This window comes from Schistocerca nitens, chromosome 9 (genome assembly GCF_023898315.1).
Source record: "Schistocerca nitens isolate TAMUIC-IGC-003100 chromosome 9, iqSchNite1.1, whole genome shotgun sequence".
NCBI lineage: Eukaryota > Metazoa > Arthropoda > Insecta > Orthoptera > Acrididae > Schistocerca > Schistocerca nitens.
The window spans coordinates 24,688,616-24,703,895 of record NC_064622.1 but is presented as its reverse complement, the minus strand read 5'-3'; the positions used below and the strand labels follow the sequence as shown (position 1 = coordinate 24,703,895).

The 15,280-nt window shown below is 40.6% G+C and overlaps 1 protein-coding gene across 2 annotated transcripts in view; it reads right to left on the bottom strand.

Annotated features, from left to right (window-relative positions):
- LOC126204401 (ankyrin repeat domain-containing protein 27-like) overlaps positions 1–15,280 on the bottom strand; it is a 113,713-nt gene that overhangs the window by 71,456 nt on the left and 26,977 nt on the right. For both annotated transcript variants that reach the window (XM_049938778.1, XM_049938779.1), the window contains exon 7: positions 686–851. In XM_049938778.1, the coding sequence (XP_049794735.1) occupies positions 686–851 (166 nt within the window). The remainder of the gene's footprint in view (positions 1–685; positions 852–15,280) is intronic.

Here is a 15,280-nt window from a genome sequence, read left to right as displayed (position 1 = left end):
TTTAGCATGAAAGTCACAGAAAACCGTGATGTACAGAGGATACTGAAACACATTCTTCAAAGGTGACTGCCATCTGTGCTGTTTCAAGGAGCGAAGAGTACGGACCCTAATATTTTTTCTCGAAAAACTTTGATGGGAACCATGTACCTAACATACTGAAAGACTGGTTGTTTCCTACAGTGATAGCTGATATTAAAAAATTCAGACTCCAATAAGATGGAGCTCTGCTTCAATGGCATACAGTACTGTGTCATCTGAAAGAGGAACTTCCACACCAGTAGATTACACGCTGCATTCCTGATGATTTGGCATCTTCAGATGGCCCCAAGGTTACTTGACCTTACAGTTAGTGATTTTTTTTTTTCTTTAGGGGTATGTGAAAGACAATGTTAACACACCACTTTTGCCACCAACATTGACTGAACTACATGACTACATCACTGCTGCAGTGGTGAACACTGATGGGCATGTTCAAACGAGTTTGGGCGGAACTTGAGGTAATGCAGATGTCTGCCCTGTAAATCAAGGAGAGTATATAAAACATTTATAATGATGTGTATGAAACCTGAAAATTTACTTTTCCATACAATGTATCAATTACTTTTTTTACAAAATTCTTTGTGAAGTATATTAATTCAAAACCTGATGAATCATTTGCAATCACATCCTGTATACGACAACTTACTGCAGCTGGCAAAGGAACAGCTAAATCAACTGGAGCTCCCAGCTGATCAGGTGTCACACCATGGTTAGACAGCTTTTGCAAATGCATGTAAATTTCAGCATCTTCTTCCTTGTATAGTGCACACAGAGCTGGGAAAACCAAACTATGCAGCTGGTTCACCATGTAGCTGTTGGCAACAACAATTCCTTTAAATTTCAACACATACCATACATAAAAAGTACACACAACACTGACATTGCTTGGAAACAGATTATAGGTAAGCTTACAAAAGACTTGTTCAAAGAATGCAATTACATTATAGTCTTTGTACATTAGTCTGTTATGTGGAAAAATTTAAAAATGGCACTAATTTTGCTGCTGTCAGATGGAGCAGAGTAGTCTAAATTGCTAATAAAACTATGACAAATTAAAACTTTATGCTGTAGTGAACAACGAAGGCACAGTTCACTTTAATTTGTGAGGACCTCTTTCCTATTTTCAAAACTCTGCAGAGGTTCTCCCCATGTTCTTTATTGCACAATAGTGGTGCACATATAAGAAGAAAGGTGGTGGGACAATGCACAGTGACAATTTGCAGTACCATTTGACGCTACAGCCAACAGTGTCATTCTGGTGTGTATGTCTGTAGTGTGCATTCCAGGGTTTGTGTGTTTAGAACATTCAGCATGGATTTTCATGTTAGTTTTGGTATGATGAAGATACTTAGCCACTGTAGTGTTCATTATGGGTGTCATTAAGGGAAAACAAGTATTACATTAAAAAGCAAAAGTGACAGTTTTCTGTGCTTATTAATTCCATGAACCATGGACCTTGCCGTTGGTGGGGAGGCTTGCGTGCCTCAGCGATACAGATGGCCGTACCGTAGGTGCAACCACAACGGAGGGGTATCTGTTGAGAGGCCAGACAAACATGTGGTTCCTGAAGAGGGGCAGCAGCCTTTTCAGTAGTTGCAGGGGCAACAGTCTGGATGATTGACTGATCTGGCCTTGTAACATTAACCAAAACGGCCTTGCTGTGCTGGTACTGCGAACGGCTGAAAGCAAGGGGAAACTACAGCCGTAATTTTTCCCGAGGACATGCAGCTCTACTGTATGATTAAATGATGATGGCGTCCTCTTGGGTAAAATATTCCGGAGGTAAAATAGTCCCCCATTCGGATCTCCGGGCGGGGACTACTCAAGAGGACGTCATTATCAGGAGAAAGAAAACTGGCGTTCTACGGATCGGAGCGTGGAATGTCAGATCACTTAATCGGGCAGGTAGGTTAGAAAATTTGAAAAGGGAAATGGATAGGTTAAAGTTAGATATAGTGGGAATTAGTGAAGTTCGGTGGCAGGAGGAACAAGACTTTTGGTCAGGTGATTACAGGGTTATAAATACAAAATCAAATAGGGGTAATGCAGGAGTAGGTTTAATAATGAATAAAAAAATAGGAGTGCGGGTTAGCTACTACAAACAGCATAGTGAACGCATTATTGTGGCCAAGATAGACACAAAGCCCATGCCTACTACAGTAGTACAAGTTTATATGCCAACTAGCTCTGCAGATGATGAAGAAATAGATGAAATGTATGACGAGATAAAAGAAATTATTCAGGTAGTGAAGGGAGACGAAAATTTAATAGTCATGGGTGACTGGAATTCATCAGTAGGAAAAGGGAGAGAAGGAAACATAGTAGGTGAATATGGATTGGGGGGAAGGAATGAAAGAGGAAGCCGCCTTGTAGAATTTTGCACAGAGCATAGCTTAATCATAGCTAACACTTGGTTCAAGAATCATGAAAGGAGGCTGTATATATGGAAGAAGCCTGGAGATACTGACAGGTTTCAGATAGATTATATAATGGTAAGACAGAGATTTAGGAACCAGGTTTTAAATTGTAAGACATTTCCTGGGGCAGATGTGGATTCTGACCACAATCTATTGGTTATGAACTGCAGATTGAAACTGAAGAAACTGCAAAAAGGTGGGAATTTAAGGAGATGGGACCTGGATAAACTGAAAGAACCAGAGGTTGTAGAGAGTTTCAGGGAGAGCATAAGGGAACAATTTACAGGAATGGGGGAAAGAAATACAGAAGAAGAAGAATGGGTAGCTCTGAGGGATGAAGTGGTGAAGGCAGCAGACGATCAAGTAGGTAAAAAGACGAGGGCTAATAGAAATCCTTGGGTAACAGAAGAAATATTGAATTTAATTGATGAAAGGAGAAAATATAAAAATGCAGTAAATGAAGCAGGCAAAAAGGAATACAAACGTCTCAAAAATGAAATCGACAGGAAGTGCAAAATGGCTAAGCAGGGATGGCTAGAGGACAAATGTAAGGATGTAGAGGCTTGTCTCACTAGGGGTAAGATAGATACTGCATACAGGAAAATTAAAGAGACCTTTGGAGAGAAGAGAACCACTTGTGTGAATATCAAGAGCTCAGATGGCAACCCAGTTCTAAGCAAAGAAGGGAAGGCAGAAAGGTGGAAGGAGTATATAGAGGGTTTATACAAGGGCGATGTACTTGAGGACAATATTATGGAAATGGAAGAGGATGTAGATGAAGACGAAATGGGAGATAAGATACTGTGTGAAGAGTTTGACAGAGCACTGAAAGACCTGAGTCGAAACAAGGCCCCAGGAGTAGACAACATTCCATTAGAACTACTGATAGCCTCGGGAGAGCCAGTCATGACAAAACTCTACCATCTGGTGAGCACGATGTATGAGACAGGCGAAATACCCTCAGACTTCAAGAAGAATATAATAATTCCAATCCCAAAGAAAGCAGGTGTTGACAGATGTGAAAATTACCGAACTATCAGTTTAATAAGTCACAGCTGCAAAATACTAACGCGAATTCTTTACAGACGAATGGAAAAACTGGTAGAAGCCGACCTAGGGGAAGATCAGTTTGGATTCCGTAGAAATGTTGGAACACGTGAGGCAATACTGACCTTACGACTTATCTTGGAAGAAAGATTAAGAAAAGGCAAACCTACGTTTCTAGCATTTGTAGACTTAGAGAAAGCTTTTGACAATGTTGACTGGAATACTCTCTTTCAAATTCTGAAGGTGGCAGGGGTAAAATACAGGGAGCGAAAGGCTATTTACAATTTGTACAGAAACCAGATAGCAGTTATAAGAGTCGAGGGGCATGAAAGGGAAGCAGTGGTTCGGAAAGGAGTGAGACAGGGTTGTAGCCTCTCCCCGATGTTATTCAATCTGTATATTGAGCAAGCAGTAAAGGAAACAAAAGAAAAATTCGGAGTAGGTATTAAAATTCATGGAGAAGAAGTAAAAACTTTGAGGTTCGCCGATGACATTGTAATTCTGTCAGAGACAGCAAAGGACTTGGAAGAGCAGTTGAACGGAATGGACAGTGTCTTGAAAGGAGGATATAAGATGAACATCAACAAAAGCAAAACAAGGATAATGGAATGTGGTCGAATTAAGTCGGGTGATGCTGAGGGAATTAGATTAGGAAATGAGACACTTAAAGTAGTAAAGGAGTTTTGCTATTTAGGGAGTAAAATAACCGATGATGGTCGAAGTAGAGAGGATATAAAATGTAGACTGGCAATGGCAAGGAAAGCGTTTCTCAAGAAGAGAAATTTATTAACATCGAGTATAGATTTAGGTGTCAGGAAGTCGTTTCTGAAAGTGTTTGTATGGAGTGTAGCCATGTATGGAAGTGAGACATGGACGATAACTAGTTTGGACAAGAAGAGAATAGAAGCTTTCGAAATGTGGTGCTACAGAAGAATGCTGAAGATAAGGTGGGTAGATCACGTAACTAATGAGGAGGTATTGAATAGGATTGGGGAGAAGAGAAGTTTGTGGCACAACTTGACTAGAAGAAGGGATCGGTTGGTAGGACATGTTCTGAGGCATCAAGGGATCACAAATTTAGCATTGGAGGGCAGCGTGGAGGGTAAAAATCGTAGAGGGAGACCAAGAGATGAATACACTAAGCAGGTTCAGAAGGATGTAGGTTGCAGTAGGTACTGGGAGATGAAGAAGCTTGCACAGGATAGAGTAGCATGGAGAGCTGCATCAAACCAGTCTCAGGACTGAAGACCACAACAACAACATTAATTTTACTACTGAGGGTCAGAGGCATAGACAGTACACCAAAATGGCACTCATCCCAGCATTTCCAATTACCAGTGTAAGCAACAGCTGGATGATGCAAGACATGGGGAAGACGTAGAGAAAACACAAGCGATGTCACAGCTCTCTCTGTGCAGAATGCATCACGCACTCACTTTCTTACTTGTGTATCACTATACCATCCTCAACTGTGTGTGTGTGTGTGTTACTAATAATGATTTGTACACAGTATTATCATTATTTCACAAAAAACACCAGTTTTTAATGCAAACAGTCCGAAATCGTTTTTCCTATTATTACAATTTCTTGACACAATCTTACAACATTCCCTTACTAGATGTAAATTCTATTTTGGTTACTGCTCAGACAGAAGAAAATTTTATTTAATAAGTTGTATTCTATACAGAAGAAGTAGACTGTAACATAGCCTTCAATAAAATGGTAACACACATTGCACCACCTGAGTAAGAGGCACAGCTCAAATTTATTTCAAACTACTATAAACAAGATGCAGTAACACGTAAATTAAGGGAAAGGCAACCATTGACCTATAGAAGACTGATGTGTGACACATAGAAACACATGACAGAAAATTGTATTCACATTAGTTTTAACGCTCTTGTTCTCTTTCTTCCAAAAGTACAGACATTCAAACACACGACAGCACAGACACAAAGATGAACACTACCACAGCTGCAGCAAGACTGATTATTAATTAATCAAAAATTAATAATCAGTCTGACTGCAGATGCGGTAGTGTTCGTTTGGGTGTCTGTGTGGCCGCCAGTGTGAATATGTGAACTTTAGCTACAAAAAGAGGAAGAGCTCAAAAGCCAATGTGAATACTGTTTTCTGTTGTGTGTTTCTATGGGCCACACCTTTCCCTTATTTTAAGCACTGTTCCACCCAGGAAATTCCATTACCATTATACAAGATGCAGTAAGTTATCCTACAAGTTACAATGCATTAGAAGACACTGAACACGTTTCTATTATGCTCCATTCATTCTGCTCATTTGTTTGACACAATTTCAGTGCGTGAAATTGGAATTAATGACACAAATGCAAACTAATTTCCTCATAATCTCATATCTATTGCATTACTTTGTTTCAAATGCATAAGTAGTTCTCCCACTGCTCACCAAAGTTGAAATCAGTGTCTGGCCACTCAAATGTATAAAGGTAAAGATTAAAAAAAAAAAAAAAAAAAGTTTAGGTATTGCATTTGTGACTGTGTGCTTTCAGGTGAGTGGCAAAAATGTTTACTCCATTTCTCCATTTTTCTGCATGTTCTGACTACTAATGCAGTCATCCCCGTCAGGTTCTTTGAGCTTCGTTGTTATGTATACTTGTCGCCTGGACTCCAACAAGACTGAAGTGGTGGTGGTGTTGAAAGCTATTTATAGCAGAGTTCGGCTCCTCAACTCACAACACCCTTTGATGCTCATTTGTTTTTCAGAGCCTGCTGTTTGATGAAACCCACATTCTCTCAGTGTTTTTGAGCTCTGAGGGATGAGATGTCTGGTGGGATCTTAGTAAACTGAATGCTAATTCCCAAGTCTTGCTTAAACAGAAACTCTGTACCAGTTTATTAGCTTTTCTGACTTCTTTATTTTGATAAGACTCTAAGTACACTGTCACAGAATCTTGGTGTTCAAATCATGATGCTAGTCTTGTCTTACCTCATCTCACTTCATTTCATGTCACGTTCATACTCGAAGTAGTACTTGGTGACAGCAGATTTGTTTGTCGACTGTCGACAATAGTCTGCCCCACATAAGACTTCCACATGGAATGTTACACATACCCAGCTTTCTGAAAACTAGTTTGTCTTCAACATTAAAAATAAGACAAAAAAATTTCTGTTGATGGCAGTAAAGTGAGGTAGGTAAGTGATTCTTGGCCTTTCCTTTTTGTTTGTGAGCCTGAACCTCTACCTCAGGTGTTATTAATTTTAGCTGAAAATGATGTGTTGTCAAAATATTATGCAGAAAAATGGAAACAACAACTTGGCTGTACATTCCAAAGCACACCATTAATAAAACACACTGAGGAAACCAACAGGGCAGTTAATATAAATGTCATGACTTAGTAAGGGCTAAAAAAACTTTAAATCAGTATGTTATTAATGAAAATCTATGCAAATGGTAAACAAAATTGGTTGTGTATGTTTCATCTCATTTCCATCTTAGAACAGCAGTGTTTGACATACTCATTATAGGAAGTTCACACTTCAAAACACTAGTTTTTTCATCATTCTTGTGTCCTTCCTGCAACTGAGTATCAAGAGCTGTGTGTTCCTTAAAAACATGTTTATTCTGTTTGGGCACAATACAACAATCAAAGCAGCTGCTAACATAACCACTTCAAATAGGTTTTGCATAACTTTCACATCCGGAAACGTATGTGGGCTCCAATTTAAGGAAATTGGGCAATGAAAGACCAAACACTATGAACTAAAAACATTACTTTACTGTGAAAAAAATAATAATAACTAGGTAGTCTGTGAAAAAGTGAACACGCCTGAAATAAAAATTCACTGCTGGGTGCCATTCAATACCATGTTGTTCCATGCCGAGCACTGTAACATGATCAGCTTTAGCCTTTGCATGGTATACACAAAGTTGTTGAGAGAGTGCTACTGAAGCCTGTTCCTCTGATTCCATCCAACATGTGAGGAGGGTTCCTACAATGACCCACTACAAGTTGCAACTGGCTGGAAGTGTGTTTGATTCAACCTGTTTCAGCAGATACTGCTTGTCATTCCATTTGACCTGCTGCTGCCTCATGGAAGTCAGTGTGCTTGTGCACAATTTTGTTTAAAGATGAACCTATCGCCAAACTGTTGATCACAGGGTCGGCAACAGCTTGGAGAATCCTGTCCACATACTGCAAATCCTCCAAATTACTCTCTTTAGTGATGAGAGGCTCTCAACATCAGCACGATATCTGACCAAAAGATGACTAGTTCACATCCATGATAAATGTCTGGGGCTGCATGCTTGACATATGTAGTAGAAAAATCCAACACTCATTGGTGAAGCAGCCTAATCTGATTGACCCAGGTTCCATTTAATTTCTTCCCTTGCCCACCTACTTTGCACACCACATAGCGAAGGGGAAGGGAAGATTGTGTTAATCGTGTGGATGGTTGTATACTGTTTAGGTCAACACTTTCTATCTCATTTGTGATGGGGCTACAGTTTAAACAGAGCTACATCCAGTGCTCTCTATGGCTGTAATAAAATTCTGTATGAAAATTTCTCTTCATAAAGGAAGTTCAGGAAAGTGGTGGGTTTGAATAAATCACCAATATTCCACTGTTACTTACAGCTGTTGAAAATCTGTACATTTAGCTGCATCCAGAAGATAAAACAGGAGCAAAATGAATGAAGCCATAGTGATCACAGCCATCGTGTGACATGTGCAATTTTAGTGCACGAGTGCAAGTGTCAATTTTTGCGCATGCTCCAAGTAGCTCTGCACGTTTTGCTAGGACTGCTGTGTTTTGTTTTCCAACGCACAGAGCTTTCATTCCTTGTTCTACTACTTTTTGTATGTTGGCAAGTGCAACTGATCTGTTATTGAATTCCTAATCTCGTGAGCCCAGTATTTAGTGTTCTCCCTTGTGAGATCTGTATTTAGCATTCTACATTTACATAAAGTTCCGTCGTTGTGTTGAAGATATTTTGGTGTACGTATTATTCATGTAGCAGGCATAGTAGAGTCTCAACTCCTGATTTTCATACACAGTGGCCAGACTGGTGACCCAGATGTGATCAACTGCCTGCATGTATGTAACACAAGTAAACAACACAATGGATGAAAGTCCGGAGACTGTGAACCCAACCACGTCCAGAATAGCCGCGAGGCTAACCCCATTCTGGCCGCACAACCTGGTCTTGTGGTTTTTCCAGGTAGAGCCATTTTTTTTCTTTTCTGGTATGACTGCAGATGCTTCTAAATTCACATTACTGGTGAGCCACTAGGAACAGAAAAATGCAGCAGAAGTTCAGGACATCATTGTCGCATCACGTTGAGGGAATGCATATGACCGCTTGAAGTTGGGATTGATCCACCATCTTTTCGCATCTCAAGAGGAGCACATTACACAAGTACTGATCCAAAAGGATATCGGCAACCGAAGATTGTTACAGAACCTGTGGCATCTTAGAAGCAAAATCGAAGCAGGTACCGTACATGATCAGCTGTTGCGTATGATCTGGAGCAGTCACTTGCCTCCCTCTATCAAGGCATTTATTGTGACACAGTCAAGAGATGTTGCTCGACACTCTGCCAAAACTGATAAAGTACTGGATGCTATTATCACTTGCACCCATTACGGTATCAACTGCGCAATGCGGGAGTACAGCCACCACGGTAGTGTGTGCCGAGTATGAGGTATTAATGGTGAAAGACAATCAGCTGACGCAACAGATTAGCCAGCTGGTAGTGTGTTGCACCATCTGAGCAGATCACAGCCTGCAAAGGGAGAGAAGGTGCTCTCGCAGCAGGGCTGCATACTGAAGGGTACCTACACGACACTAACCCTCACATCAAGACGAATGAGGGGCTGCCGATCTCCTGCCAACTTCTAAGACCAGCACCGGACTGGAGAAGATAGCAAAAGCAAGTTCAATAACATGATCAAAGACGGCACTACACATCCGTCTGATAGCCCCTGGTCTTCACCCCTGCACCTCATCTTATGAATTGTAGTTCTTGGTAGCCTTGCGTAAACTACAAAGCTTTCAACGCCTGCATGATTCCTGACAGGTACCAGGTAACTCTGCTCCATGACTACAACTATGCGTTGAGTAGTGCTTGTGTATACAGTGTACTAGATTGCAACAAGGCCTAAATACAGATGCTGGTGGCAGCCAAAGACATCCCAAAGACAGCCATTATTGCATCATTTGGCTTATTTGAGAGCAAGTTCAAGACTTTCAGCATTGGAATGTGATGCAGATGTGGCAGAGGTTCATCAACTCAGTGCTGCGTGGTCTGCCATTTTGCTTCGCATACCTGGACAAAGCCTTAAGTTTTCTCCCCACCACCAGAAGAACTCCATTAGCATTTTTTCCAAGTTTTCCAAGTGTGTCTTCATACAATCACAAAAAGACTTTCTAGGCCACTGCATTACTCCCACAAGCTCGCTACCATTGCCGGACAAGACTGGCTATCTGGCATCTGTCCTGGTCGGCCACATACAAAGAATTAATGCACTATTTAGGCATGCTGAACTTTGATCAACAGTAGCTGCCTCATGCAGGTGAAGTTCAAGAGCTGTTGACAGCTCACTGGTGGGCCCACAGGTTAAAGGCAACTTAGCAATTACCTTAACAGACAATATGATCGCGGCATTTGAGAAATCTAAAAAAGTGATAGTGGACGCAGCATTGTTGGCACATCCTTAACCAAATGCACTGTTGGCTGTAGTAGTAGACACCAGTCAGACATCTATAGGCGGTGTACTTCAATGTGCTGACAAGACCTGGCAGCCACTAACATTCTTTTCTAAAAAGCTGATTGCCTTACTGAAGTAATGGAGTGCATATGGCAGGAAATTACTGGTGACGTACGAAGCTGTGAAGTACTTCCACTCTCATGTCGAAGCTCATAGCTTCACAATATTTACTGATCACAAGTGCTGCCATTCGCTATCTGCCAAAATAACCTTAACTGCTCCCGATTCCACACAATCAGCTGCTGTATGTAGCCCCGTTCACGATGGACGTCCAAGTACATCTTAGGTATGGACAACATTGTGGCATAATGCCTCTCTCGCATCAAAAGAATCTCTACAATAGATTATATGGCACTTGCAGAATCACAAAAGTCTGATCAAGAGCTCCAATATCTATTATAAGACACGTGATCATCATTACAACTCTTAGGCATTCCTGGCAACAGCAAACTATTGTATTGTGATGTGTCCACATTCAAGAAACATACATACCTACCTCCGAACTTCCATCAGCAAGTGTTCAAATCCCTGCACAACCTGTGCCACCCAGATACAAGGTCTACACTCTACAGAGAGCGGATGAAGTGCTGTCTGCAGTGCCAACACAGCAAGGTTAGCAGGTGCATTCAAGCACCAGTAGGTAATTTCCCCAATGTCACAGTGCACTTTACACATGTCCATTCTGATGTCGTCAGACCACTATCGCCTTCAGACAGTCAGCATTACCTGCTCACCATTGTCGACAGATTCACTCACTGGCCTGAAGCAATTCTGATAGACAATATCTCAGGTGAAACCTTGGCGCAAGCCTTCATAGCGCACTGGATATTGCGATTTGAGTGCCCTCTCCATATCACAACAAATACAAGCAGACAATTTGAGTCGAGTTGTTCACAAAACTGACAGAACTTTGTGGCATGAGCCCATCAGATGACCAGCTACTATCCGGCCAACAACGAAATAGTGGAATGATGGCATTCCACCCTAAAAGTGACCCTGATGTGCCATGGCGCCAGGTGGACTGAGGCTCTGCCAATCGCCTTCCTCAGGCTTCACAACACAGACCACACCTGGGCGGTTCCCCGGCAGAGCTAGTATATGGGTAAAATTTTGTAGAAGCCGTCCCACAGCAAGAGATCGATCCATCTACACTCATTGTGAATATCAGAAAGTACATAGAGAAGATATGCCTCCCACAGCCATCCAGACATCATACTGCTCCAGTGTTCACGCACAAAGACCTCAGCTTGGGCTCACACGTGATACTACATACATGGTGACGGCATCAGATCAGCTCTCCAACTGCCTTACACTGGTCCACACCAGGTTGTTAGCAAGGGAGACCACACATTCTCTTCAATGGAAAACACACCACTGTCACTGTAGACAGAATGAAGTCAACCTACGTGTTCCACGAGCTACCACCACCCCCTCCATCGCCTGTGCCCCGTAAGTGTTCCAGAAAACTTCACTGCCTTTGCCAGCAGCTTCTGTGCCACATCGCACCACAAGATATGGATGTCATGCGCACTTCCCGGCGTGCTTTCTAAATGTGCAGAGCTTCTATTCTTTGTTTTGTTACTTTTTGTATGTTGGTTATTTATGTTTTTTACCTTTAGTCTTGTGTGAGTTCCTCTGTACACCATACCTAGTAAAGCAAGCAAGCAATAATCTCACTAAGTGCAACTGATCTGTTCTCACATTCCCAGTTTTTAGCATTCATCCTACTGAGCTCTGTATTTAACATTCTATGAACAAATAAAGTTCTGTTGTTGTGTTGAAGATATTCTGGTGTACTTGTTATTCCTGTAGCAGGTGTGCTAGAGCCTCAAGGCCTGACCCTCACACACAGAGGCCAAAACGTTTATTTAATGGACTAACATGTGTCAAACACTTTGATAATACAGAAGCACAGCTGACATCATGAAAAATATATTTGTCATCTGAAAGTTTACTTTAGCATAAGAACTATGTATGAGTTACCATTGGTAGTTCAGGCATAATGCTGACGCCACTATATTGTTGTTGCATGTACAACACTTTTACATCAATACACGTGCCCTGAAAACAACTGTGAAGTGCATGGCACAGCATATTTCAAATTTTGGGACAGTTGGTGTATCTTCAAGCATATGCCAGTACAGCTGGGTCAGCCGCGGAGTGCCAGACCACACACAAGCATGATGTGTGGACTGAGGCTTGGCCTGCTTTGGTTTTGCTCAGTCCTTCTCATACTCAACACACTAACATTTCATTAGGTACTGCAGTGCAGGGTTTTTCTGTCAGCACATTTTTTCAGTTTGGTAGAATTGTGGTTTCAGTACTGTTTACCCTTCGCTATTTGTTCGTGGTATGAAGGACATTAACAGGTCCAGTGGCTGTTTGCACAAAACGAGGCAGTCTAGTGATCTATCATCACAAGCTTTTAAACACGAATGTGAATGATACAAGGGAAGGATGAGAATTCTCAACATCTTTTATGCAGTAGCATGATAGAGGGGTACTGCAAATTTATTATGAAACAACATTACAACGGCATGCAGAAAGAATTTAAAGATTCAGTTGACAATGAAGGAGCAAAAAATACAACAATCAACTCTTTACATACTAAACTTTCAGGCATGAAGCACTTGAAGAAACTGGTGGCACAAATAGTAAATTTTCTGTAGTTGGATGCTTTATTCCTATGCCAACTGCAACAGTTTTCGATATAATTGAACAAAGAGAATGGAGACTTCATATATTACTCCAAAGACATTGCTAAAGTCAAGGGGCTTGCTTGGAATGAGTTTTTAATTTAAAACCTGCTATTGCTGAAATTATGAATGAAAAAGGAGAGCAAGAACAGAAATTAGAACATACAGAATGAGTTACATGCCTTGCATTTTAAGAGGACTTCACTGCACTATGTCCACAGAAAGACAATGCAAAATGAGAAACAATTTCTTTGTGATTTGGTGGGGATGAATTGGAAAAGAAAATTTCATTGTAGAAGGGGCAAATTCTGACAAAAAAAAAAAAAAAAAAAAAAAAGGGTCCAGTTCCCTAAGCTCACAGGTGTTAAAGAAAATTCTAGCTCTGAAGAATTAATTGGGAGTCTTGAAAAAATTACAAGGATAATTTCGTAAACATTTTGAGAATGCTGACAATTTTACATCTGTTTTTGTGACCATTTACCATTTCAGTTGAAAGTGGCATTGTGTTGTACAGATGGTAATGACTGATCTGCAATGAAATTCCCATTTAAAAGACAAAATCTTTTACATTAAAATTGTCCAAGAGGTCTATGTTTTTTTCCTTGGAATGAGTTCCCACATCTCCATAATCATGTTGCAAATGGAGTAAAATGTTCAATCAAAATATGTGTACAAAGACCGTTTTTCGAGTATGAAATTAAATAAGCCGTGATTACATTCAAACCTGAGTGCAAAAATCTGTGACACTGTCTGCATCTTTCCATATACTGACAGTTTGTTGGAGATAAAAATTATATATCGTTTTTCAGAGCATCAAAAATAATTAAATAATACACACACACACACACACACACACACACACACACACACTAACTGGTCATACTGGACTCGAGAGTCCATTACCGCAGCAACGTATTTTCACCATCTGTCCCTGTCTTGGGCTATTTCCTTCCATTCACCTTCAATACCTAGGCTCCTCAAATCAGTCTTCACATTGTCCTCCCATCTACGCCTCAGTCTCCCCACAGGATGTTTTCCCTCTAAGTGCCCTACCAGTACTCTGTGCGCTGCCCTGCTCTCATCCATTCGAGCTACGTGACCCGCCCATCGCAGCCTATGTGATTTAATAATACTGATTATGTCAGGGCTTGAGTTCGTGAACCTCTTCGTTATGCAGTTTTTTCCGCTCTCCACTAATGTCATCCCTTTTTGCTCCGAAAATTTTCCTAAAAATTTTGTTTTCAAATACCCGAAATGGCTTTTCATTTTGCACAGTGAGAGACCAAGTCTCACACCCATACAGCATAACTGGTAGAATAATAGCTTTGTATATTCTAATCTTTAAATTCCAAGACAATATCCGTGATGAAAGTAATCTATTCACTGAGAAGTAGCATGCATTTCCCACTCGTAATCTCTTCTTCAGTTTGGACTCAACCTCATTTCTCGAAGTGATGTCCATGCCTAGATACTTAATTTTGTGTTCACTTTTTCAAACATTTCCTGATCTACTGCTGTTGGCATTCTAGTAGTAACCAGGTATTTAGTTTTGTCCTCACTTATCCTTAGACCTACATCTTCACTAGCCATGATTAACGCATTCACATTTGCTGTTACAGATTTTTTCCTATCGCTAACGATGTTTAGATCATCTGCATACCCTAAATATCTTAATATTTCCATTTAACACCCTCTGAATTATCTGATGCCATTCGTACAATATATTCTAGGACTAAATTAAAAAGTAGCGGAGACAGGGCATCTCCCTGCTTAAGTCCGTTCTTTATTACAAATTCTTCTGACTCCAATTTCCCCATGGATACTCTACCTTTTGTGTTTTTCAAACTCGCTTCTATAAGTCTAACATACTTCTTTGGTATTCCAAGTTCCAAAAGAATTCTGTACAATTTTGATTGCAATACTGAATCATATGCTTTTGTAAAATCTATGAAAAGATTATGAACTGGTTTCTTGTATTCCCATTTCTTTTCCAAAAATTGACACAGGGTGAATATTTGGTCTATAGTTCATCTGTTCCTCCGAAAGCCAGCTTGGTAATCCCCCACAATTTCACCTGCATATGGTGTAAGCCTGCTTAGCAGAATATTCGAGAAAATTTTGGAACATACTGGTAATAGCAATATCCCCCTATAATTACTACAATCCATTTTGTTGCCCTTCTTAAAAATTGGGATCAGAATCAACTACTGCCACTATTCAGGTATCATCTCTGAGTTCCATACTTTAGTTATCACTTTGTGAATTACTACCACCAATTTCTGTCCCCCATTTTTAACTAATTTTGCAGTTATGCAATCTGACCCTGGTGCTTTA